This window comes from Hydra vulgaris, chromosome 03 (assembly GCF_038396675.1).
Source record: "Hydra vulgaris chromosome 03, alternate assembly HydraT2T_AEP".
NCBI lineage: Eukaryota > Metazoa > Cnidaria > Hydrozoa > Anthoathecata > Hydridae > Hydra > Hydra vulgaris.
In genome coordinates this window covers 16,644,981-16,667,500 of record NC_088922.1, presented here as the reverse complement: position 1 = coordinate 16,667,500, position 22,520 = coordinate 16,644,981, and the positions used below count along the sequence as shown (strand labels likewise).

At 29.6% G+C, this 22,520-nt stretch overlaps 1 protein-coding gene across 1 annotated transcript in view; it reads right to left on the bottom strand.

The window, feature by feature from the left end:
- The window catches only part of LOC100213565 (uncharacterized), a 63,869-nt gene that overhangs the window by 9,755 nt on the left and 31,594 nt on the right, over positions 1-22,520 (bottom strand). The window contains exons 4-5 of the mRNA XM_065792486.1: positions 12,436-12,595; positions 1,015-1,151 (exon numbers count right to left, since the gene is read on the bottom strand). Coding sequence (XP_065648558.1) covers positions 1,015-1,151; positions 12,436-12,595 — 297 coding nt within the window. The remainder of the gene's footprint in view (positions 1-1,014; positions 1,152-12,435; positions 12,596-22,520) is intronic.

Genomic DNA, 22,520 nt, shown 5'->3' with positions numbered 1-22,520 from the left:
ATGCCGTAATGGGTAACGTAGATGCAACAAATGACATCAAAAACATCGGTACTGCATATATCCTCCTATCATCATACATTGGTAGTCCACGTCATATGCAAAAATACATTCAAGACGCCATGACTTATGTACGTGCATACGATTAGTTATAAAAAAAAATCATGGGCAACATTCTTGAGGCCACTATTTTTAGCGGGAAATTTCAAGGTGAAGTTGTACTTCTACTATGGATCCCAATGATTCCTTCAGATTCACCTATACCATTTAAATGTTTACAATTTCCAATCCGCTTGGCATATGCTATGACTATAAATAAGTCACAAGGTTAAACAATGACAATTTGTGGCTTAGATTTAGAGAACCCATGTTTTTCTCACGGTCAATTATATGTTGTGTGTTCCAGAGTTGGAAAACCATTGAATTTGTTTGTTTATACGCCTCAAGGACTTACCAAAAATATTGTACATCCAATAGCATTTTTTAATTTACAAGTTTTTGTAAATTAAAAAATATATATGTTATACAACAGTTTAAGTATAAGTTTTTTCACCTTTAATTTTCATTTAACACTGCTTCTAGATTTCATTTCACTCATACAGTATACACATACTCTCACGCTATCGATTGGTCGAACTGTGATAAATGTGCATGAAATGACGCTAGATATCGAAATAACTTTTTAATAATAATTTTTGTCAAAACAGTCCAGATTGTTACAGCTTATTAAAAAAAGTTTAAAATTTTCGAATTAAAGATGTACGTACAGGACAACGTCTCTCGGGTCTGCTAGTGTGTATATATATATATATATATATATATATATATATATATATATATATATATACACACACACACACACATAGTAAAAATTTTTACTTTTTGTAACCTGACACCAAAAATGTGATAAATAAAGTGTGTGTGTGTATGTGTATATATATATATATATATACATATATATATATATATATATATATATACATACATACATACATACATACATATGAAAATACATACCTCCTCCTCCACATTGCAAAGTGAAAAGCAGCTTATAAAAGATGATATCAATACCAATATTCCAGAAAGGCCAAGATTAATGCATGTTGCAACCAAAAGTGTTTCAGTTGAATTATAGAATTCACAACTTGAAGGCACTAAAAAGATACTTTTTAAATTGATTGGAGTATTTTTTGAGAATCATTTAAAAACTGATAAATAATAAAACTATAAGAGAATAAATGCTAAAAGAAAATCAAAGAAAAAGAAAGAGCAATAAAAAAATGAAACTATCATGCTAAAAAAAAAGAATAAAAAAGATTAAAATTGAAAAAAAAGAAATTTATAAAAGAATTGCTGGATTAAGCATGGATTAAGCCTGAAGGCAATAATATTTTACCCTTATTTTCAAGTTTATATTATATTTGGGCCCTTATTAGTGTTAAAAAGGATTTTGTATTTAGGCAGTGCTTACTCCGCCTACAAGTTAATCTGCCCCTTTGTAAAGATTAATGTATTTGATGGATGCTATTATACTAAGCCAGTGCACAAACCAAAAAATCAAAGATGGACGAACAATTTGACTGCTATCACATAAAATTGATGGTCAACTGTTTTTTGCCCAGTAAATTAAAAAAAAAATCAATTTTTCTTTTATAATATATACTGAACTTTGTAAATAAAAACATACTTTAAAAGTATTACTTTCAACATAAATTTAAATAACAGGACTTTTTTTAAACAAAACACACAACTAAGTTTTATGTTAACTAATGCTCAAATAAACAGTTTGAAATAATGTCTAAATAATGTCTCATGGATTAAAAATGAATTACAAAAATTAAAATTAAATTAATTAAGACAGATTAAAAAACGGAGTTTTGATTAAAAAGGAAGGTTTGTTAACATCAAAGTAATTTTAGATGTTTAATATTTTTTGAACACTTTAACTTTTTTGTTAACTAATTTAACTATTTTTGTACTAAATTAAATTAAATTAACTAATTCTGAACACAACTTTTAATAACTAATTTAAATTTTTTATTTAATATAATTAAATTTTTATAAAATTATTAATTTTTATTTAGTAATTTATTAAATGCTATACAACGCACAAAATATTTCTCAATTTTTATTAGTTTTAATTTGATTAGAAAGTTCAAGTGATTTTTATTTTCAGTGTAGTTGTAGAAAACATGAAATTTCAGCACACTACGATAATATGAAAATTAATCTAGCACGGTGGTTTATTTTTAGCACAAAAAAAAAATAAATAAATGAAATAAAATATTTAATACTAGGAGACCATTGTTTTAAAATAAAATGCTACGCTAAAACCTAATAATGTTAATTGCTTTTTGAAAACTCAAAAAAATTGAGTTAATGATAATTACCCTGTAGTACCAATTGAAGTGCGAAGTTTGTTTAAACTTGTCATGTTAACAGCAAAAAAATATCAGGAGGACATTTTAGAGCAGGTGGTAAAACCTTTAAATGACTCGTTGTTCAATGGGGAACAATGGTCATTCCAACAAGACAGTGCCCCTACGCACAAAGCGAAGACAACACAGAGGTGGTTGACAGCCAATGTGCCCGATTTTATCTCTACGGATGCCTGGCCGTCAGCATCACCAGATCTTAATCCATTGGATTATGCAATCTGGTCTAAACTGGAGGCGAAGGTGTGCTGCAAATCTCACACTTCCGTTGATGCCCTCAAGCGATCACTTCTCAGAGAATGGGATGCTTTATCCATGGATACCGTGCGTAAATCAATCGAGGAATGGCGTCCAAGACTGGAGGCGTGCATACGGGCAAAAGGGGGTTATTTCGAGGACTCTCTTAATTAATGTGTACTTTAGCATTTTAACTAAAACATAACATGCATATAATATGTATATATTACATTTGTTCTTGCATTAAAAACATGTTCTCTTAAATTTTTTTACTGAATTAAAATTTCGCACTTCAATTGGTACTACTAGGTATAGCTTATTTAAATTGTTAAACAAGTTTCTAGTGTTCTTTTATTGCAACAACTTCACAAATGGTAGCAAAATTTTAAATTTTTTAAAAAGATTTTAGAAAGAAAAAACTGAAAGATAAAATAAAATAAAAAAACAGTTCAATGAAGAACGCTTTTAAATAACCACAAAAAATGATAAAGTAAGAACATTGATCAAGTATTTAAAGGCTTTTTTTTCTTTAGTTTCACTTCACAGTAAAATCAATGTTTTACTGTGAAAAAAAGAATATATGTTTCATAATCATACATAATATGTGTCAGTACAGTGAATTAAAAGTAGCTTATCATTACAATACTTTAACTTTTTGAAAATATTTTAGCTTTTTAAAAATATTTTAGCTTAAAAATATAAACATTTTAAATGTTATGAATATTTAGTATTTTTGTAATACAACCTAGTCGTTTGAAAGATGACATCTTGTATGAGAGTATATTATATATTATTTTAAAACATCAAGAAATACAGTTTCTCTCAATACAAATAATATTATTTTATAAGAAATTTTCGCTGGGTTATAGATACCAGCATCATCAGCTTGTAAAATGTTACAATAATTTTTAATCGTTATAGTTTATATAAAATTGTTACTATTGACGTCAGCGGTTGAATGGCTTCTTTTGATTTTTAAATTTTAAAAATGGCGTCCAAAACATAGTTTTTACATATTGGCCTTCATCAAGGTTAATTCCGCCGTTTGGCGCAGAGCACATGTTGTTTTGTATTTCTAACGCCTCTCTAATTTTTCTTTCAAACTTTTTATTTTCTACTTTTAACGTTCTTGTTTTTTCCCAAATAATATTTTCTTTGCAAAAGGTTTTATGATATGCTAATGCAGATTGATTAGGCTTGTTTTCATTAATGCACTTCTGATGTTGATGCATCCGCGTACTTACCTGCATTTTTGTTTCACCTATGTAGACTTTGGAGCAGTTGCATTTTATTATATACGTTCCAGGTTGGCTGTTACTTGGTAGTTTTGTTTTGTTTTTTGATGTTAATAAAGATCTTAAATTTGGGTTTGATTTAAATACTGCTCTGTACCCTGCTTTTCGGAATATTTTTCGAAGTTTTGGTGAAAGGCCTGGTACCCAAGGTAAAGAAACTACAGGAAGATTGTTGCATCCTGATGGAATTTTGTTTTTATTTTGTCTTTTTTGATGGAATTGGTGTGTAATATTCCTCAATAGCTTTTCATCGTACCCATTTTCAATAAACATGTCAATTAAAAAATTTATTTCGTTTTGCAAATGATGTTTACTACAGATGGAGTAAGCTCTGTGGAGAAAACCTTTAAATATAGCTGTTAAAATATTTGGATCGTGATTTGAATGCGGTTTAATTTGAATGTTAGTGATTGCCTCTTTTCGATATACTTTGTACTCATATTTCCCTAGTGTGTTATTTGTAATGGTTAACCTAGTCGTTTGTAAAAATTTATTTTTACAAACAACCAGGTTGTAAGAATAAATTTATAAATGATTACAACCAGTAGTTAAAAAAGTCAGCAACTCACAGTTATGAAACTAGAGTAACGCAAATTGCTACAAAGCAAACAAAAGATTATTATATATTATATGTAAATATTTTACAATTACACAATTATATTGCTATATACAATTATATTACATTAATTCATTTTTTCTTTTGAAAGCAATATTTACTTTTAAAATCAATATTTACTTTTAACAGCAATATTTACTTTTAAAACTTTCAAAAGCAAAATTTAGCTATAGTCCCATAAAAACAAGAACAATTGTTTTACTCTACTTCAATCGAACATTCATTTACTCAAACTGTTTTCCTTAGTCTCTTGAAGGTTTGAGTTAGCAGGATTTAACTGTAGTTAGTATGACCATTCATGCAATAACCAACAGTAAAATTAACATTATGATTCAACTTTATTTGAAAATTAATTGTAGAATCCATTTAAATTTAAATTTGAAAAAAGTGACTCACATTTGTTGAATCAATCCTTTGTTTTGGTTTTAATGGTAATATACAAAAGTTCTTTGTTTGTAGTTTTTTTTTTTTTTTTTTGGAAGGAGGGGGGGGTCTTTATTTACATGTCTCCATTTGTTGATTTTTATTATATATTTGCATGGATCTTTACATGAAACAAAGGACCTATTAAAATATTTCATTTATCACAAAAGCATTAAAAAGAAAATAAAAGAAAAAGAAAAAATACTGATAACATCATTAAAAGAATATTAGTAAAATTTATTCTTCTTTAACAACATATTTTATTCAACTTCCAATAGGTACTAGGTACAGCTTTTACAAAAGGGAACAATCAGGCAGAGCTAATTATAATTAAAGGTAAAAGGTCATTAAGAAAGATAATTAAAAAATCACAAAGCAGCTTCTAGATTTAGATTCATTAATTTGTGTTCAGTGTTTAATCAAGGTTAATAACATCTACCACAAATAAGCACTCTCAAAAATTAGATGATATCGTAAAATATTTACCTAAGGTGGTGCATAATTTTTAAATATTAAATAAAAAAAGAAAAAAAAATTATTTTTTAAATAAATCACAACGTTATTTATGTACCGGCCTGTACAAAAGCTTACAATAAAGTATAAAAAAAGTAGATTATTCCCAAACCTAGCATAACTTTTGATCACTTTAAAACTGACAACGGCAATAACTTTCTTATTTCTTCTTGTTGATATATTTGATTCTCATAGATTTTAGAATCCGTTTGTCTTGAAGTATTTAATGCCTGTGTAAAAATTATAAGAAACATGATTTCAAAATTTGAACTGATTTTAGCTAACATTTTACAATGAGTCCTATTTTTCTACTGGAAAAACAAACATTGCATTTTACCCTCTACATCTATAGTTGATCAACTTGCTGCTATAAATCATTTATCAGAAAGAAATCTATGGGAAGAAGGTTAATTGATAATAGCCATTTGAAACTAAATGCTAAACACTTAATTTGGGCAAAAGTCAACAAAAAGAATTAGTTCAAAAAAAATCTAATATCGTAATATATATTTACTTATATTATTGTGCTAAATTGCAAATCAAGTGCTGCATTAATTCAAGACTTCTTTTGAAACTGAAAATGTAAACTTCCTGACTCTTAAAATATTACTCAAACAAACTAAAAAAAAAAACATATCGTCAGGGATAAAACCGCTTGACTAGCATTGGATAATACCACGTATCTACAGTACAATTTTTTTACTGGAGAAGTTTAAAACCTTATAATTTTTTTTTAATTTCAACAGGTTTTGGGTTAATTTTAGTATAAAGAGTATTATTCATTTTTTTTGTATGTCATCAATAGATATTTGGTATTAAAACTATTAATATCCAAATATAGTAGCCAATGCTATTTACAGGATTTGTACTATTCCCGACGATATGATGATAATAACCAAAAAATAAATAAAAAACAATCAAAATTTCAACTAAATTTACTAACCAATACAAAAAATATCTCTTAAAAAATTAGCAGAAAAAAATCACAAATCGCTGGTTTTAAATCAAATAGAAATAAAGTATTAATAAGAAAACATTTAAAAATTTTATATTTGATTAAGAACAAAAAAAAATTTAGAAAATTTTAATTTTTTATTAAGCATTTTCATATTAGGAAAGCTTTTTTCATAAAATATAAATAATAAAAACAAACAAAATATTATAGTTACAAAATAAAATAGCCAACATTTAAAAAAATACTTTTTTTTATTCTATAATTCATATGTTCATTATTTTATACTTATTATTATATAAAGTTTTTGATTGTAAGTTTTAATATATTAAAAAATTATTAAAAATATTAAATATTATTATTAAAAATATTAAAAAAAAATGAAAATATTTTTTTGCTGAAATTGATCACTCACACCCTGTTCAACTCACAATCAACCTCATCTGAAAGTACCAAAACAATCCTTCTATGGAAGCATTATATAGACCTTGCAAGTACATTTAGAGGTGTTTTTAATATCTTTTAATTTTGTTCGACCCAGATTTTTGCATTTAAACAGGTGGATTTTGGATTTTTGGTGTTCGAAATGATTGACTTCCAAGCATGGAATAATCTATTTTATCTTTATGATAATATCAAATGAAGATGGTTTACAAAAAATTACACCAATCAGAACTTGGGGGAAAAATTACCCCAATAAACTTTCTCTCTTGACCCCCGTCAAGGGAAATACTATTTTTGTAAAAAAAAACATGTTATTTTATAGTAGACCAAAGCTCTTTTATCTATTTCAAACTTCATCAACAAAAAACTGGTGACCATGCAAATTTACAACCCCCTCCATTTGCAGAGGTTCAATTCATTGTTGAGGAGGTTCAATTCAAATTAGAAAAACTTTAATTTTTTTAATGTTTTAATGAATTTTGATGAATTTTAATTTTGATGATTTTTAATGAATTTTAATGAGTTTTGATTTACTTTAGAATAGTTTCTTAAAAATATTTTAAAGAATCTCTTAAAAATTAGCAAAAATAAGATTTAACCTTTACCTTGTTTAAAACACAAATTTAACTTGATCGAAATTAATCAAAAGTAGTCAAAAAGTTTTCTACAGATGTCTACCTAAAATAATTTTTCTACTTTCTTGGAAATATTTGTATTTTAATTGAAAATTAAAAATTTTTTGTACTACATTATCTTAAGTGAATAAATTATACATGTAGCCAAAAATATACAGATACCATAACGTAGCATAGCAACATAGCTGTGGAATATTTGAGGCAAGAAATAAGTAGTACTTTAAACAGATCAAAGTTAACAATTTTATTTTTCAATTCTAGCATATACTTTCATACAACACTTTGATTTTTTATGTTACAAATGCTTGCTGTTGTTTTCCATATTCTGGATGATCAGAGCAGTGCTTGTATCTTTCCCAATGAGCATTGAATTTTGAGTGCGATGTTTCAGTTGCTTGTTCACTATGGACTCTTGTATGTTTCAGGTAGATTTTCAGCAATGGCAGCAATGAGCTGACATTTAATACCTGTGTCTTGATTTACTGAATCTGTTAGCATGTGATGTTTTATTTGTTGAGAAATACTTGTTTCGTTACTCTTGCCAGTTTATTGAATAACAGCCAAGCTCATTTTCAAAAATGATCCTCCACCGTCAATTCCAAGTTTAAAAAAACAGTTGTAGCTGTAATCTCTGTCCAACAGCACCTTGTTAGTTAAATCCTCCAAATTTTTACAGTGAACAACATGTTTTTGTTCTTTAGTTTCTCCCTTTGTAGTGGCAAAATTGTCAACCGAATGCTGAAAGAAATCTGAAAAGAGCTGAAGCAAGTTTTCTAGTTCCTGAATTAGATAGTTCATCGTTTTACTGCAAATTTAACAACACTTGTGCTGTAAATATATGACTTTTTAATGCAGATTTTAGTGCAGATTGTGGGATTTATAAGACATAATAAGAACATACTGGCAACTTAAATAATGTGTAATAAAATAAAAATAATAATAAATATAAATGTAAACAACAATTGTTACTGCTAAATATTGTTTAAATTTTAAACAATATACAATGTATATTTATCTGGTATTACTGGAAATAATACCAGGTCAATATAATAATTCCTCCTTTTGCTTGGCTAAGTGAGACTTTTTTTCTGGAGGAAAATCTTTTGCTTATTTTCATAGCTAATGCCATTTGCTCAGCTCCTTGATCTTCCTTGAACAAATCATGCAAGTTTTGAAATCTTAATGCGATCATGCAGGAATGATTGTAACCTCAAGCTACAATTGACAAACAATGCGTACATCTTCTTTCTGTTGACAGAAAGGAAAGATTTGAAAAGGTTTTAAGCATGGAAGATGTGCTATCTTTAGGATTTTTATAATGTGTCTTTGGTCCTAAAGAATGCTTTTCATTAAGTTTAAGCTTTCCAATTTAGCAAATAAGACAATCATAGGCATTAGAAGTTTGTTTCAAAGGCTTGATAACTATTGTAGAGAAACTGTAGAGAGGCAGCAACAAAGAGGTAATATCATGAGCATTTTTTTTTTGTAGAATAATTTGATATGAGTTGCAAATACCACATGGAACTTGTTTATCTGCATGATTTATGGCACTTTTTACCAATTTTTTTTTTTCTTGCAATAATAAAGTCATTTAAATATCTGTCACCTTTGCTCATGCATAATAAACATACTTCTACAGTCTTCATGACTTTTTACTTTATTTAATTGATTTCTTCAAATTGTTTTTTAATTTTTAAGCTGAATATTTACTTCCAACAAAATATATTTTTTTGAGCAATTTTGATTCACATTTAATATTAATCCAACTACCACAATTACTGATTGTTTAAATCAAATTGGTTTAAGGATCGAATTAAAAAAAAAACAGTTTTTCTAAACTATTCTTTAATTACCACAATCTAATGCCACTTATTTACTTTTTTTATTACAAATTAACCACAAATGTAAAAATAAAAGTGTGATACCATATAAACAAAACTGGTTTATAGAATAAATTAAAAAGTGATCAGATCTTTCAAATTTTTTTGTAATTACTATAACCTGATGTCAATTGTTTATTTTTATTTACACTTATCATCAATTAGTAATACTGAAATTACAACAGTAAACTAATATACTAATGTTAATTTTTAAAGTTTAAGAAAATATTTAGCAGGAAAATTTTACGTCATTTTTTACAAAATTACCCTAAATCCATTAAAAAAATTATAGGCTATCCTAAAGTAAATTAAAATTTATTAAAAAAAATTTAAGTTTTTTCAACTTTTTTTCTTTGCATTATGGAGTAACAACCATGTAATGAATCTAACCCCCTCAAATTGAGGGAAATTTTGCATAGTCATCGTTTCTAAGCACCAAGAGTTTTGTTAATGAAATTTAAAATATATAACAGAGCTTTTGTCTACTATTCATATTACTGCTATCATCTTTTCTCTTCCAGTAACTTTCAATTTTAATAGTGATTGCTAACAGCCTTGTTGGAAGTGAAGTTATTTAAAAAAATGAGGACCAAAAACAAAGAAAAAAGCTAAAGAACAAAAAACTAGAAATTGTATATGTCAGGTAAACATAAAGATGTGAAAGAAATCACAAGTATAAATGTTTGTGGAGAAAAGTAAATAAAACATTTTTGAACGTGAAGGAACAGTTGCAGTAGAAAGAACGCAACTTTTTTGCAACAATCAATGATGGCTTACCTGAGCAGCAACATAGTAATATTTGCAAAAACGAGAAAAAGATGCAACCTTATGACAATGACTCAGAGACTCAAGGTTAGCAGCTAGAGCAGGTCCAACAACATTTACATTGCTTTGCTAGACCTAGTCTATAAGAGAGAGGGCCTTATTAGAAGAACTAGGCGGAATATGACTACAGTTTTCCATACAAAGACAAATAAGAGATTTAGAGAAGTAGAAAATGGAATTAATAGTAAAAATATGACAAGCATATTAAAGAGAGGCAACATTAGCAGACGCTAACTTTACAAATGTGGCCCTCTGCAACAAGAGTCACTTTTGGCTTCCACTGTCAGGAAAATTATTAATATGATAACCAACAACAAAGAACCAAACACGAAACTGAATTTTAAGCTGAATATTTACTTCCAACAAAATATATTTTTTTGAGCAATTTTGATTCACATTTAATATTAATCCAACTACCACAATTACTGATTGTTTAAATCAAATTGGTTTAAGGATCGAATTAAAAAAAAAACAGTTTTTCTAAACTATTCTTTAATTACCACAATCTAATGCCACTTATTTACTTTTTTTATTACAAATTAACCACAAATGTAAAAATAAAAGTGTGATACCATATAAACAAAACTGGTTTATAGAATAAATTAAAAAGTGATCAGATCTTTCAAATTTTTTTGTAATTACTATAACCTGATGTCAATTGTTTATTTTTATTTACACTTATCATCAATTAGTAATACTGAAATTACAACAGTAAACTAATATACTAATGTTAATTTTTAAAGTTTAAGAAAATATTTAGCAGGAAAATTTTACGTCATTTTTTACAAAATTACCCTAAATCCATTAAAAAAATTATAGGCTATCCTAAAGTAAATTAAAATTTATTAAAAAAAATTTAAGTTTTTTCAACTTTTTTTCTTTGCATTATGGAGTAACAACCATGTAATGAATCTAACCCCCTCAAATTGAGGGAAATTTTGCATAGTCATCGTTTCTAAGCACCAAGAGTTTTGTTAATGAAATTTAAAATATATAACAGAGCTTTTGTCTACTATTCATATTACTGCTATCATCTTTTCTCTTCCAGTAACTTTCAATTTTAATAGTGATTGCTAACAGCCTTGTTGGAAGTGAAGTTATTTAAAAAAATGAGGACCAAAAACAAAGAAAAAAGCTAAAGAACAAAAAACTAGAAATTGTATATGTCAGGTAAACATAAAGATGTGAAAGAAATCACAAGTATAAATGTTTGTGGAGAAAAGTAAATAAAACATTTTTGAACGTGAAGGAACAGTTGCAGTAGAAAGAACGCAACTTTTTTGCAACAATCAATGATGGCTTACCTGAGCAGCAACATAGTAATATTTGCAAAAACGAGAAAAAGATGCAACCTTATGACAATGACTCAGAGACTCAAGGTTAGCAGCTAGAGCAGGTCCAACAACATTTACATTGCTTTGCTAGACCTAGTCTATAAGAGAGAGGGCCTTATTAGAAGAACTAGGCGGAATATGACTACAGTTTTCCATACAAAGACAAATAAGAGATTTAGAGAAGTAGAAAATGGAATTAATAGTAAAAATATGACAAGCATATTAAAGAGAGGCAACATTAGCAGACGCTAACTTTACAAATGTGGCCCTCTGCAACAAGAGTCACTTTTGGCTTCCACTGTCAGGAAAATTATTAATATGATAACCAACAACAAAGAACCAAACACGAAACCTTGTGGTAGCCAAGAAGTTATTAAAATAAAGAATGCTGTCTACCAAAGACAACTTTAACACTGTGATTAGAAAGGATTGATTCAATAATTTTGAAAACTTTTACATTTTTTTACTGTTGTTGCTAACACCAACCAATTAGGTATTTGAAGTGTTGTATCACATCACTTACAAAATGCTTCATAAGCTATTTGAATTTCTCATCAATTGTTTTTATTTTAACCTCATCATCTTTTCAACATTCCTTGTAAGTTATAAAGATTTGGAGTTTTTATTCTGGAAATAACAAGAATGATAAGTTACAAAACGTATACTATAGTAATGATCTTAAACATATAATAATTATAGATGAAAGTTAAGTTTTTATTTTTCTTAATTTCAAACTTAATTTGGAAATTGTATACTTTACAGTTTACACACATTTTTTTAATTGAAAATTAAAAATCTGCTTAATACATTAAAGCAAAAAAAATAATAAAATAAATAATAAAATCTTACTTTCATAGTAATTCACCTCTTGAAAGCATCTGCATTTTCTGAATATTGTTACACATAACCCATGAACAGGCTCCCAAGAATTCATGATTGTTACAACATATATTAAACATCCAACAGTGATTAACATACTTAGAACATTGAAGACCAGAATTGCAACCATCTTAAAAAATGTGAAAACAATTTCTTAAAATAAATAAAAATTGTCATGAAGAGAAATATTATCCATAAAATAAAATATTAACCTGTCATATGATAAGCATAATAATTTTGAACTTGCGTACTCATATTCAATAAAATTCAAACAAACAAAAAATACAATTAATTAATTATTACATAAATATTGACATAATTATTGACAAAATACACCAAACTACTTTAATTTTTATTTTTACTGTGACAAAACCTTCTTAAAAGAATAAAAATAGAAAATATGCATTTTATATAACTTTCAAATTTGTGTAAGTGTGTAGGCAAAACAGTTGTAATGCTATACTTTGAAAGAAACCAAGTCTGGCGTACGATATTTCATCAGACTTGATTTCTAGATCAACTAATCATCATCAGATTTCGAAAAGTCTTTTGTATCTTAACTATAACCAAACTAAATTTTGTAAGCAAGAAGCACCAAGTTGAACCCATGCTTTTGCTACCATGCCTCTGATAGTGCAAAGTTGAAAGTGTTTATCAGCATAGCATCCTCATTCCTCAAGGTTCATGTTTTGGAGGTATGTTGTGCAAAAATCAAAATCAAAAACTTGGTTGTGAACTTAGTAGCAAGAGTGTTTTTTGGCATTAAAAATTTAAATTTTAGTAATATATTACTTTGATTACGCTGATACTAAACAATAAATCATTACATTATCAAGCATACTTGTAAAATGATAAGTAAATAAATGAGTAATTGATGACTTATTATTAATTATTATAAATTTTTATTAATAATTTTAAATTAATAAAAACTCATTTTATTAATTTATAGTTAATAAAATTAGTTTTTATTAACTATAAACTAATAAAATGAGTTTTTATTAATTTATAATTTATAAAAAAGTTTTTATAATCATAATTTGGACAACTGTTTAATGTCAAATTTAAATAAAGTTACATTACTTTTGCTATAACTTTGTTCTTAAGTATTTCTTATGTTAGAACTCTTAAAAAAACAAGTTTTCTGCTGCCTTCTAGCTGTGCCATTTTGCACTTTACTTAATTCTGAATATCATTTTAAGCATCACAATCATGCAAAGTGCAATGAACTTAATCAAAATTGCAATTTCAAAAATTTTATTTTTAAAATTTCAACAATACAAAAAATGTTAAAGTAAAAGTTAAAGACACTTGCAATAAACCATTTAATTAGATTTTATTAAAATCAATAAACAGCAGATATCTTCTTGCCTCCATTTTCCTTCTGCTGCAATTGGTGGCTGGCTTTTGAAAATTGATTGGCAGCAGAATGCTTTGAGTTCTACCTGCAGTTGATTACAATTGGTGGTTGCCACCAAATTTTGTTTAAGAGACCACAGTCAATAGGAAGGTGAAAGCTATTGGTGACTTCTACCAGAAAATATTTTGGAGGCTAGTTAATTTGGAGCCGTCCTTCAGTAACTTTAGTTTCCTTATTGGCAGCCACCACTTACTTGTAATGATTGTTTAATATACAAAAAATAAAAAAAAGCTGTTAAAACAAAGTATTACTTGCATATTCATAAATAGCATGAGATAGCACACCTTTTTTTTAACACGACTGTTTTTTGTGGTCTCTTGAGAACAACAAAAGTTTAATCACTTAGATTCTTGAAAGTAAATAAATTTTCTTGTAAGTAAATAAATTTCAAGAAGAGTGATTTCAAATGTTTCTGTCATACTTTTGAAGCAAATTAAGTGGAATGCACTTTGCAAAAATATTATTTTCTAACACGCTTACTTTTTTTTTTTACTCTTGAGTATATGATTAACATCACCTGGAATCTTTGAAATTTTTTGCAACAAACTTTTATGTTTTACATAAAGTAAAATGGCATTTCTTCAACTTAATTCTTTGTTTTTTTTTTAATTGATTGTATTTTTCAAAGAACAATCATAACTTTTTTAATCCAAGTTCTATAGCTATACCATTGTGTTTAAAATGTGTTACCCATTATAGCTATACCCCTATAGTTATACCATTGTGTTTAAAGTACAAACAGCTTTTGAGATAAAAATATTTTTTACAAGAACAAGATTATATATATATATATATATATATATATATATATATATATATATATATATATATATATATATATATATATATATATATATATATTTATTTATTTATTTATATAAACAATTAAAATTTATTCTACAAAATAGAGTGCTCAATCTTTTTAAAACAACAGAGCAATTATAAATTATTAGAAAATCACTTAACAAAAATTTTTCTCATTTTACACTGTGTCTCATCAATAAAGACTCATCAGAAATGAATGATCAAAATAATAAAACTTCAATTAATACCAAAAAACTAAATTACAGTAAGTCACAAATGTCTTAACTACTGTCAATTTTCACACATTTGTGGAATTTGCTGACACTATTATAAAAAGAATTCTTTGGAAATAATAACTTATACTTTTTTAGAAAAATATTTTTTAAAAAGGAGGACTTAATGTAACTATTATTTGAGCTCATTTATTTTTATAGTTATTTAGCAGAAACTTATTTTCGTGCCTGCATTTAGAAATTAATTCCGATTTTTTGTTTAATAAACAATCTTGGTTTGCATGAGTAATTATTTCAAATTTTTCTTGTAGGTTTAGTATACATTTTTTGGAAATATTGTTATATGCAGGCGCTGTTTTAAGGATGGACCAATTCAGTACAAAATAATCAATATTTTTATATTTTAATTCCCATATATATTTTGACAGCATGGTGTCTTTTGAATACTTTTTGTGGTGAATTACGTCTTCCAAGATACTAACAACAATTAGCGGTTGTTTCTTAATATAAACATTAATGTATTTGAAATGATGTGGTCTTCGTAGAGGTATGGGAAAATTACGCCAACGTAATTAATTGTAATTAAGTTTATTTATTTTGTGGTTCTAAACTTTATATAAAAAGGGTGATATTTGTAAATAATTTATTCGCAGTCAGATGAAAATAAAATAAAATTGATAAACGAGTGAAATCATTAGTGTCTCAGGGAAAGTATTAAAAATTTCCCCACACTAAAAGGTGGCGACCCTACCAGGACCTACGAAACCTACGAGTTAGTAAAGAATGGACCAAGAGCGAATTTACCAAAGAGAAGTCAGCATGATAAGAATAAACATTAAAAACATAGAACGCAACACGATTAATGGCGACAAATCAAGCATAATCTTGGCGCTGGACAAAATAACAAATTTATTGGGAAGATTTGAAATGGCAAAGGATGAGCTGACCAGGAAAATGCTTGACGACGGCGAAAGCATCGATTCAGTTGAAGAATGGCTTTCGAAACCAGTAATGGAAGTAGAAGCAGCAATTGAAATCAAAAACAAAATGGTGGACAAGTTGGATTCGATAAATAAAAACGAATGCGTCAGAAAATTTGAGTATGAAAAACAAATAGTGGAACAGCAGTTAACGATTCAAAAAGAAGCAGAACAAGCCTCATTGAGAAAACTTCAAAGCGAAGAAGAATGGTATTTAAAGAAACTAAAAATGAAAGAAACATTGCGTAAATCTCTTGGAAACGAAAACGAAGCTACTAAACAATCTGTCAAACTTCAAAAGTACACAATTACAAAATTTAATGGCGATTATAAAGACTGGTTGCGATTTTGGAATCAATTCACGGTAGAAGTTGACAACTCAAACATATCGAACATCAGCAAATTCAACTACTTGCTGGAACTTGTCGAAGGAAAGCCCAGGGAGGATATACTTGGTTTACCTCATTCGTTGGAAGGATACGATGAAGCTAAACGCATACTACAAGAAACTTACGGAAAAGATATTTGGGTTCACAAAGCATTGATTAAAGATTTGGAAGGATTGACGGCTATACATAGCTCGTACAAAATCAAAGAAGTTCACGACTTTTACAACAAGCTTGCAAGAACTGTACGAACATTGAAAACTATGCAGAAACTACAAACGGCTCAATCATTCGTGTATTCATTGATGGATAAACTTGGACCAGTTCGTAAAATACTTACACAAAACGATGATGGATGGGGAGAATGGGGACTGGAGCAACTTGTCGAAAAGTTGCAAAAGTACATTGAAAGGAATCCGTTGAACTCAACTTTTAACTCAAGCGACGAACAAACAAAGGGCGATAAAAAGAACACGAACGTTCAGTCAAGGCCCTATGAACATCGAAGCACTACGTTTAAACAATACAATGGCAGTCTTTATGACAAAGAAACCAGGGCAACTAGTGGAAAGCATGGATGTGTCTACTGTGGGTTACAAAATCACAAAAGCGAAGATTGTACAAAAGTACTAACTGTTGCAAGACGCAGGGAGATTTTAACAAACAAAAGATTATGTTACAACTGCATTGGTTACGGACACTCGGCGGTAAATTGTAAATCAAGAGGATGCAGAAAGTGCAACAAAAAACATCACACGTCCATTTGTCAAGATAGGAACGCAACAATGGATGGTAACATTGAAAATAAAAAAGAAAACATGGGAACGGTGCTTAATGCAAGCACAACTATTCACCCAACAGTGATCGCAAAAGTAAATGGTGAAAAAGTAAGGATAATGTTGGATACGGGTGCTGGAAGTTCCTATATATGTACGAATTTGATAACAAAACTAAAGTTGAAACCTACACGAAAGGAATATAAAAGTATTGAACAGCTCTATGGAACTGTGGACAAGCGTGTGGAAATATATAAGGTTACGCTAGAATCAACGACAATACCGGAATTTAGCATCAAAGTCGAATGCGCCAACGCAGAAAAGGAAACACTCACCTTTTTACCGAATCCGATGATCAAGGATGTTAAGAAGCATTTTGCAAAATTGAGGAGGCTGAAATTTAGCGATGATGAAGGGAGTGACGAACTTCAACCTGTTCACATTATACTCGGTGCGGCTGATTATCAGCGAATAAAAACCACGGAACCGGTAGTTCTCGGAAAAAATCCGGATAAAGATCCCGGAGCCGAATTAACGATGTTGGGATGGACTCTTTCTGGGAGACGAACACAATTTAGTTCAGGTATTGAGAGAAGTTTCTTATTGAACACTGGTCGTGATGAGTTTGAGCAAATGTGTAGTTTAGAAGTACTTGGATTATCGGACACAAATAGTGAGTCAATGTTCCACCAAGACTTCAGCGAAAAACTGCATCAAACCGAAGAAGGTTTCTATGAAACCAGAATGCCGTGGAAAAAGGGTGTTGTTAAACTACCAAATAACAGAAACCTGGCTCTTAAAAGATTGGGAAGTGTGACGACTCGATTGAAAAAACTTAAAAAACTAGAACAGTATAATGAAATAATGATGGAACAGATCAATGAGGGAATATTGGAAATGGCACCAGAAAAACCTACGGGAGAAATTATTCACTACGTTCCTCATCAAGCAGTAGTCAAGGAAAATGCCGAGTCAACAAAAATGAGAATTGTTTATGATTGTTCAGCTAGAAAAGACGCTCAGTCACCTTCATTAAACGACTGTCTAGAAGTGGGACCATCGCTGCAACCATTAATTTTTGACATACTCGTACGAAATCGAATGAATAAACTCTGCGTTTTAGCTGACGTGAAGAAGGCGTTTCTACAAATTCGAATACACGAAATGGATAGAGACGCACAACGCTTAATTTGGTATAAGGACTTGAAGAATATGGAATTAACGGATTTACGATTTACAAGGGTGATTTTTGGTTCAAGTTCAAGCCCTTACATTCTTGGTGCTACCATTAAAAAGCATATATCAAAATACAAGGACATTTATCCTAAAACGGTGCTTGCTTTGGAAGAAGATACTTATGTCGATGATATACAAGCAGGTGGAGAAACGGAAGATGAACTTATCAGGTTTAAAAATGAATCAACGCAAATCTTAGCTGGGTTCCAGCTGCACAAATGGCATAGCAACGTGAGCAAATTGGGAAGCAACGCTGAGGGCAAATCAACAAAAATACTTGGGATTCCTTGGAACAAAGAAACGGATCAACTATCGATTGACTTTACTGCTTGCATCAATAGAGGAGATAAAGAAGTGATAACAAAAAGGAAAATGCTATCCGCCATTAACAGTGTTTTTGACGTATTGGGATTTAGTGCACCTATTTTAATCACTGGAAAAATATTATACAGTCGGCTATGCTTGTTAAAACTCGGATGGGATCAACAAATTCCATATGAACTTTCAGAAGAATGGAAGACCTGGATCAAGGCAATACGAATTAAAAGAACTATTTCAATTCCGCGGAGCGTTCTGTCTGAAAGAAGTATTGAAATGGAGCTCCATGGATTTTCAGATGCAAGTAAATCAGCAGTATGTGCATGCATCTACATTGCAGTGAGCCACCGATATTCGAAAACCAGTAACTTACTTGTAGCGAAAGCACGGATCGCACCAAGGGATCTTAGTATTCCTAGACTGGAGCTGGTAGCAGCACACACCTTGAGCAAGTTAATGAATCACGTTAGGAAGACATTGAACAAGTATAATATTATTGAAGTATATCATTGGGTTGACAGTACTGCAGTACTTTATTGGTTAAAAGAAAGGGGCAGTTGGTCACAATTTGTCAGGAACCGAGTTCAACAGATATTATTAAATGGAGAAGTAAAATGGCTTTATGTCCCAACAAAAGAAAACCCAAGTGATCTTGGAACAAGAGGAGTAAGTCCTGAGAAACTAACAAGTTTGTGGTTCAATGGACCTATATGGTTAAAACACAAAGAAAATTGGCCAATTCAACCAGAAATATTTGAAACGCCGAACGCATTATGTGAAACTATTCATTTAAGAGAGAACGTCAGTATGGCAACAGAAGAAATAAAGGGACTTCATATATTTAAGGAAATATTGAGTAAACACAAGTATTGGAAAATCATAAGAATATCATCTTTCATAAAAAGGTTTATTTACAATTGTCGGAATGAAGAAAAAATAACAGGACCACTGAATGCTGAAGAGATGATAGAAGCGGAGTTGGTGAATCTTAAGTTACTACAAGAAGCTGTTGCGATAAAGTCCAATGTGGAACTTAAACAGGATGAAAAACAGCTTTGGAGGTGTCATGGAAAAGTCTCTGGGTATAATCCAATATTTGTACCAAAAGGTTTTCAACTAACTCTAAAAATTATTGAGTATCATCACGCGAAAACGTTACACGGGGGAGTAGGAGATACAATGAGTAGCATTAGAGAAAGATTTTGGATACCAAATTTGAGAGTTGCTGTAAAGAAGGTCATTCGTGAATGCAATCTATGTAAGAGATATAGAGTGAAACCGCTGTTACCGCCAACAAGAGCAATGTTACCACGTTTTAGAACTGAAAATATCGAACCGTTTACGGTGACAGGTGTTGATTTTGCCGGTCCGCTAAAGTATAAAGCGCAAGGGAAGTTGGTTGAAAAATGTTATGTTGCACTGTTTACATGCGCATGTACAAGAGCTGTCTACCTTAGACTTTGTCATGACCTAACGGCAGGAGAATTTCAGAGAATTTTAAAGGAGTTTGTTGTAAGAAAAGGACCACCACAAATGATGATTAGTGATAACGCAAAAACGTTTGTGGCAACAGGGAAGTGGTTACTAACACTTAAGAAGGATGAAAATCTCGCAAACTATCTTGCTACCACAGCCATAAAATGGAGGTTTAATTTATCAAGAGCGCCATGGTGGGGAGGTTTGTTTGAAAGATTAATAGGGATAATGAAGAAAAGTTTGTCAAAAACAATTGGGAAAGGCATCCTAAACTTCTTTGAATTGGAAGAAGTATTGCTGGATGTGGAATGCGTTATGAACAATAGACCACTTTGTTATCAAGGTGACCAATTCGATAAGCAAGTATTAACACCAAATGTATTAATGAGGGGTAGACCGGCAGTTTTGCTTGAAGAAGATATCGATTTAATAACAAGGGATGATTGCGCATTACGGAGAATCAAGTTTGTGAAAAGTTGTAAGAATCACTTAAGGAAAAGATGGATGAACGAGTACGTGCACGCAATGGAAGAACGACAACAAGCAATGGAAAAGAGAGGTAACGTGAAACTCCCAGAGGTCGGAAGTATGGTACTCATAAAAGACGATGTGAAGGACAAGGCTCTTCTCAACATTGGTCGAATTGAAAACAACATTAAGGGGAAGGATGGAGTTATTCGTGGCTTTAAAATACGTCTTGGAAATGGTTATGTAATTGAACGACCAATTCAGTTGGTGTGCGACTTGGAAATGGGGTGTGGGGCAGAAAGCGGAATCGAATCGGAAGAGAATTTAGAAACCAAGGCCGAAGAGGATACCTTGAAAAGAGAACCAAGACAGGCGAAATTAAATGCACGACAAATAATCAGTTCCATCATGGAAGACGAGATGGCTGATTAAAGCCGAAGTCTCAGCTTTAATCGGGGGAGTGTGTGGTGAATTACGTCTTCCAAGATACTAACAACAATTAGCGGTTGTTTCTTAATATAAACATTAATGTATTTGAAATGATGTGGTCTTCGTAGAGGTATGGGAAAATTACGCCAACGTAATTAATTGTAATTAAGTTTATTTATTTTGTGGTTCTAAACTTTATATAAAAAGGGTGATATTTGTAAATAATTTATTCGCAGTCAGATGAAAATAAAATAAAATTGATAAACGAGTGAAATCATTAGTGTCTCAGGGAAAGTATTAAAAATTTCCCCACATTTTTATTTTTAAAAGATTGATTATGATTGGCAAAACATTTTTCCCATTCACCCTCTGTTATGCCAATATATTGTTTATCAGGTCCATTCTTAGAGGAAACAACACATTTGATAAATTTTTGATAAACAACTTCCACTCATTGGACAATTGTTTTTTTGTTTACAATTACAAATTTCTGTAGTTTTTTTATTTAGGATTTCTCTTTTGTTACCATCAAAGCAGTCATGTATGTTTTTCTTTTTCAAAGTTTCCTTATTAAAATAAAGTAAGGTTTTTCTACAATGTTTTTTTATACAGATTGTTTCATCTGGAATAACTGTGTGGCTTTTTGCAAATTCAATTGTTTTATCTAAAATATCTGCAGTTATTGAGGGGTAAAAATCATTAATGTCAAGTTGAATAAATGTACAGTCATTTTCATTTTTGATTATGGAGAACCAATTTATAACATCAGTGGTATTTTTCCACTGTTGCAAATTTAATTAATTTCTAAAAACATTATTAATTTTTTCTAATTCAATTTTGCTTACATGTCTAATCTCACTTTTTGAGGGAACCAATAACCTACAAGGAAGTTTGTTTTGAAAATTTGGTTTATGGTCTTTAGTGTTATGAAGACTTGGGCAGGGCAGTTGATTGGATTTTGCTATCAAGGTTTATTTTTTCAGCAATACTTTGCGCTTCTAAATTAATGGCGTTTTCCAAATTTTTAGGGACTTTCTTATAAGAACTAGTAATACTGCCGCGTAAAATTTTTTCATAGTTTTCTGTTGTGAGTTGGTAAATGTTATTTGTTTTATCAGCAAAAACCAAAATATTAGGGTTTGATTTAATTTTTTTAACATCTAACTTTAATTCTGTTTGAAATTCGTTTTTTATAGGGCAAAACTTTAGTCTGTAGAATGTGGCATATACTATGTTGACTTTTAGCCTTCAACAGAACGGAGAAGGCGAGCTTTGATTGAAATAAATTAATTTTTATTTGTATGCATTTATTCTTTTGTTTAATCAAAACAAATTAGCCCAAACATTTTTTTTTTAACTATTCTCTTTAATAATCTCTATATATAATAATAATCTACATATCTATATATAATAATATATAGACAATAACTATTTGAATTAAAAGAAGTAAGCATTTATTAAACATATTTACTATTATTTTAATTTCGACTTGAGTATTAGCAAGTCTGTTCATTTGACTTTTACCTAAGGTT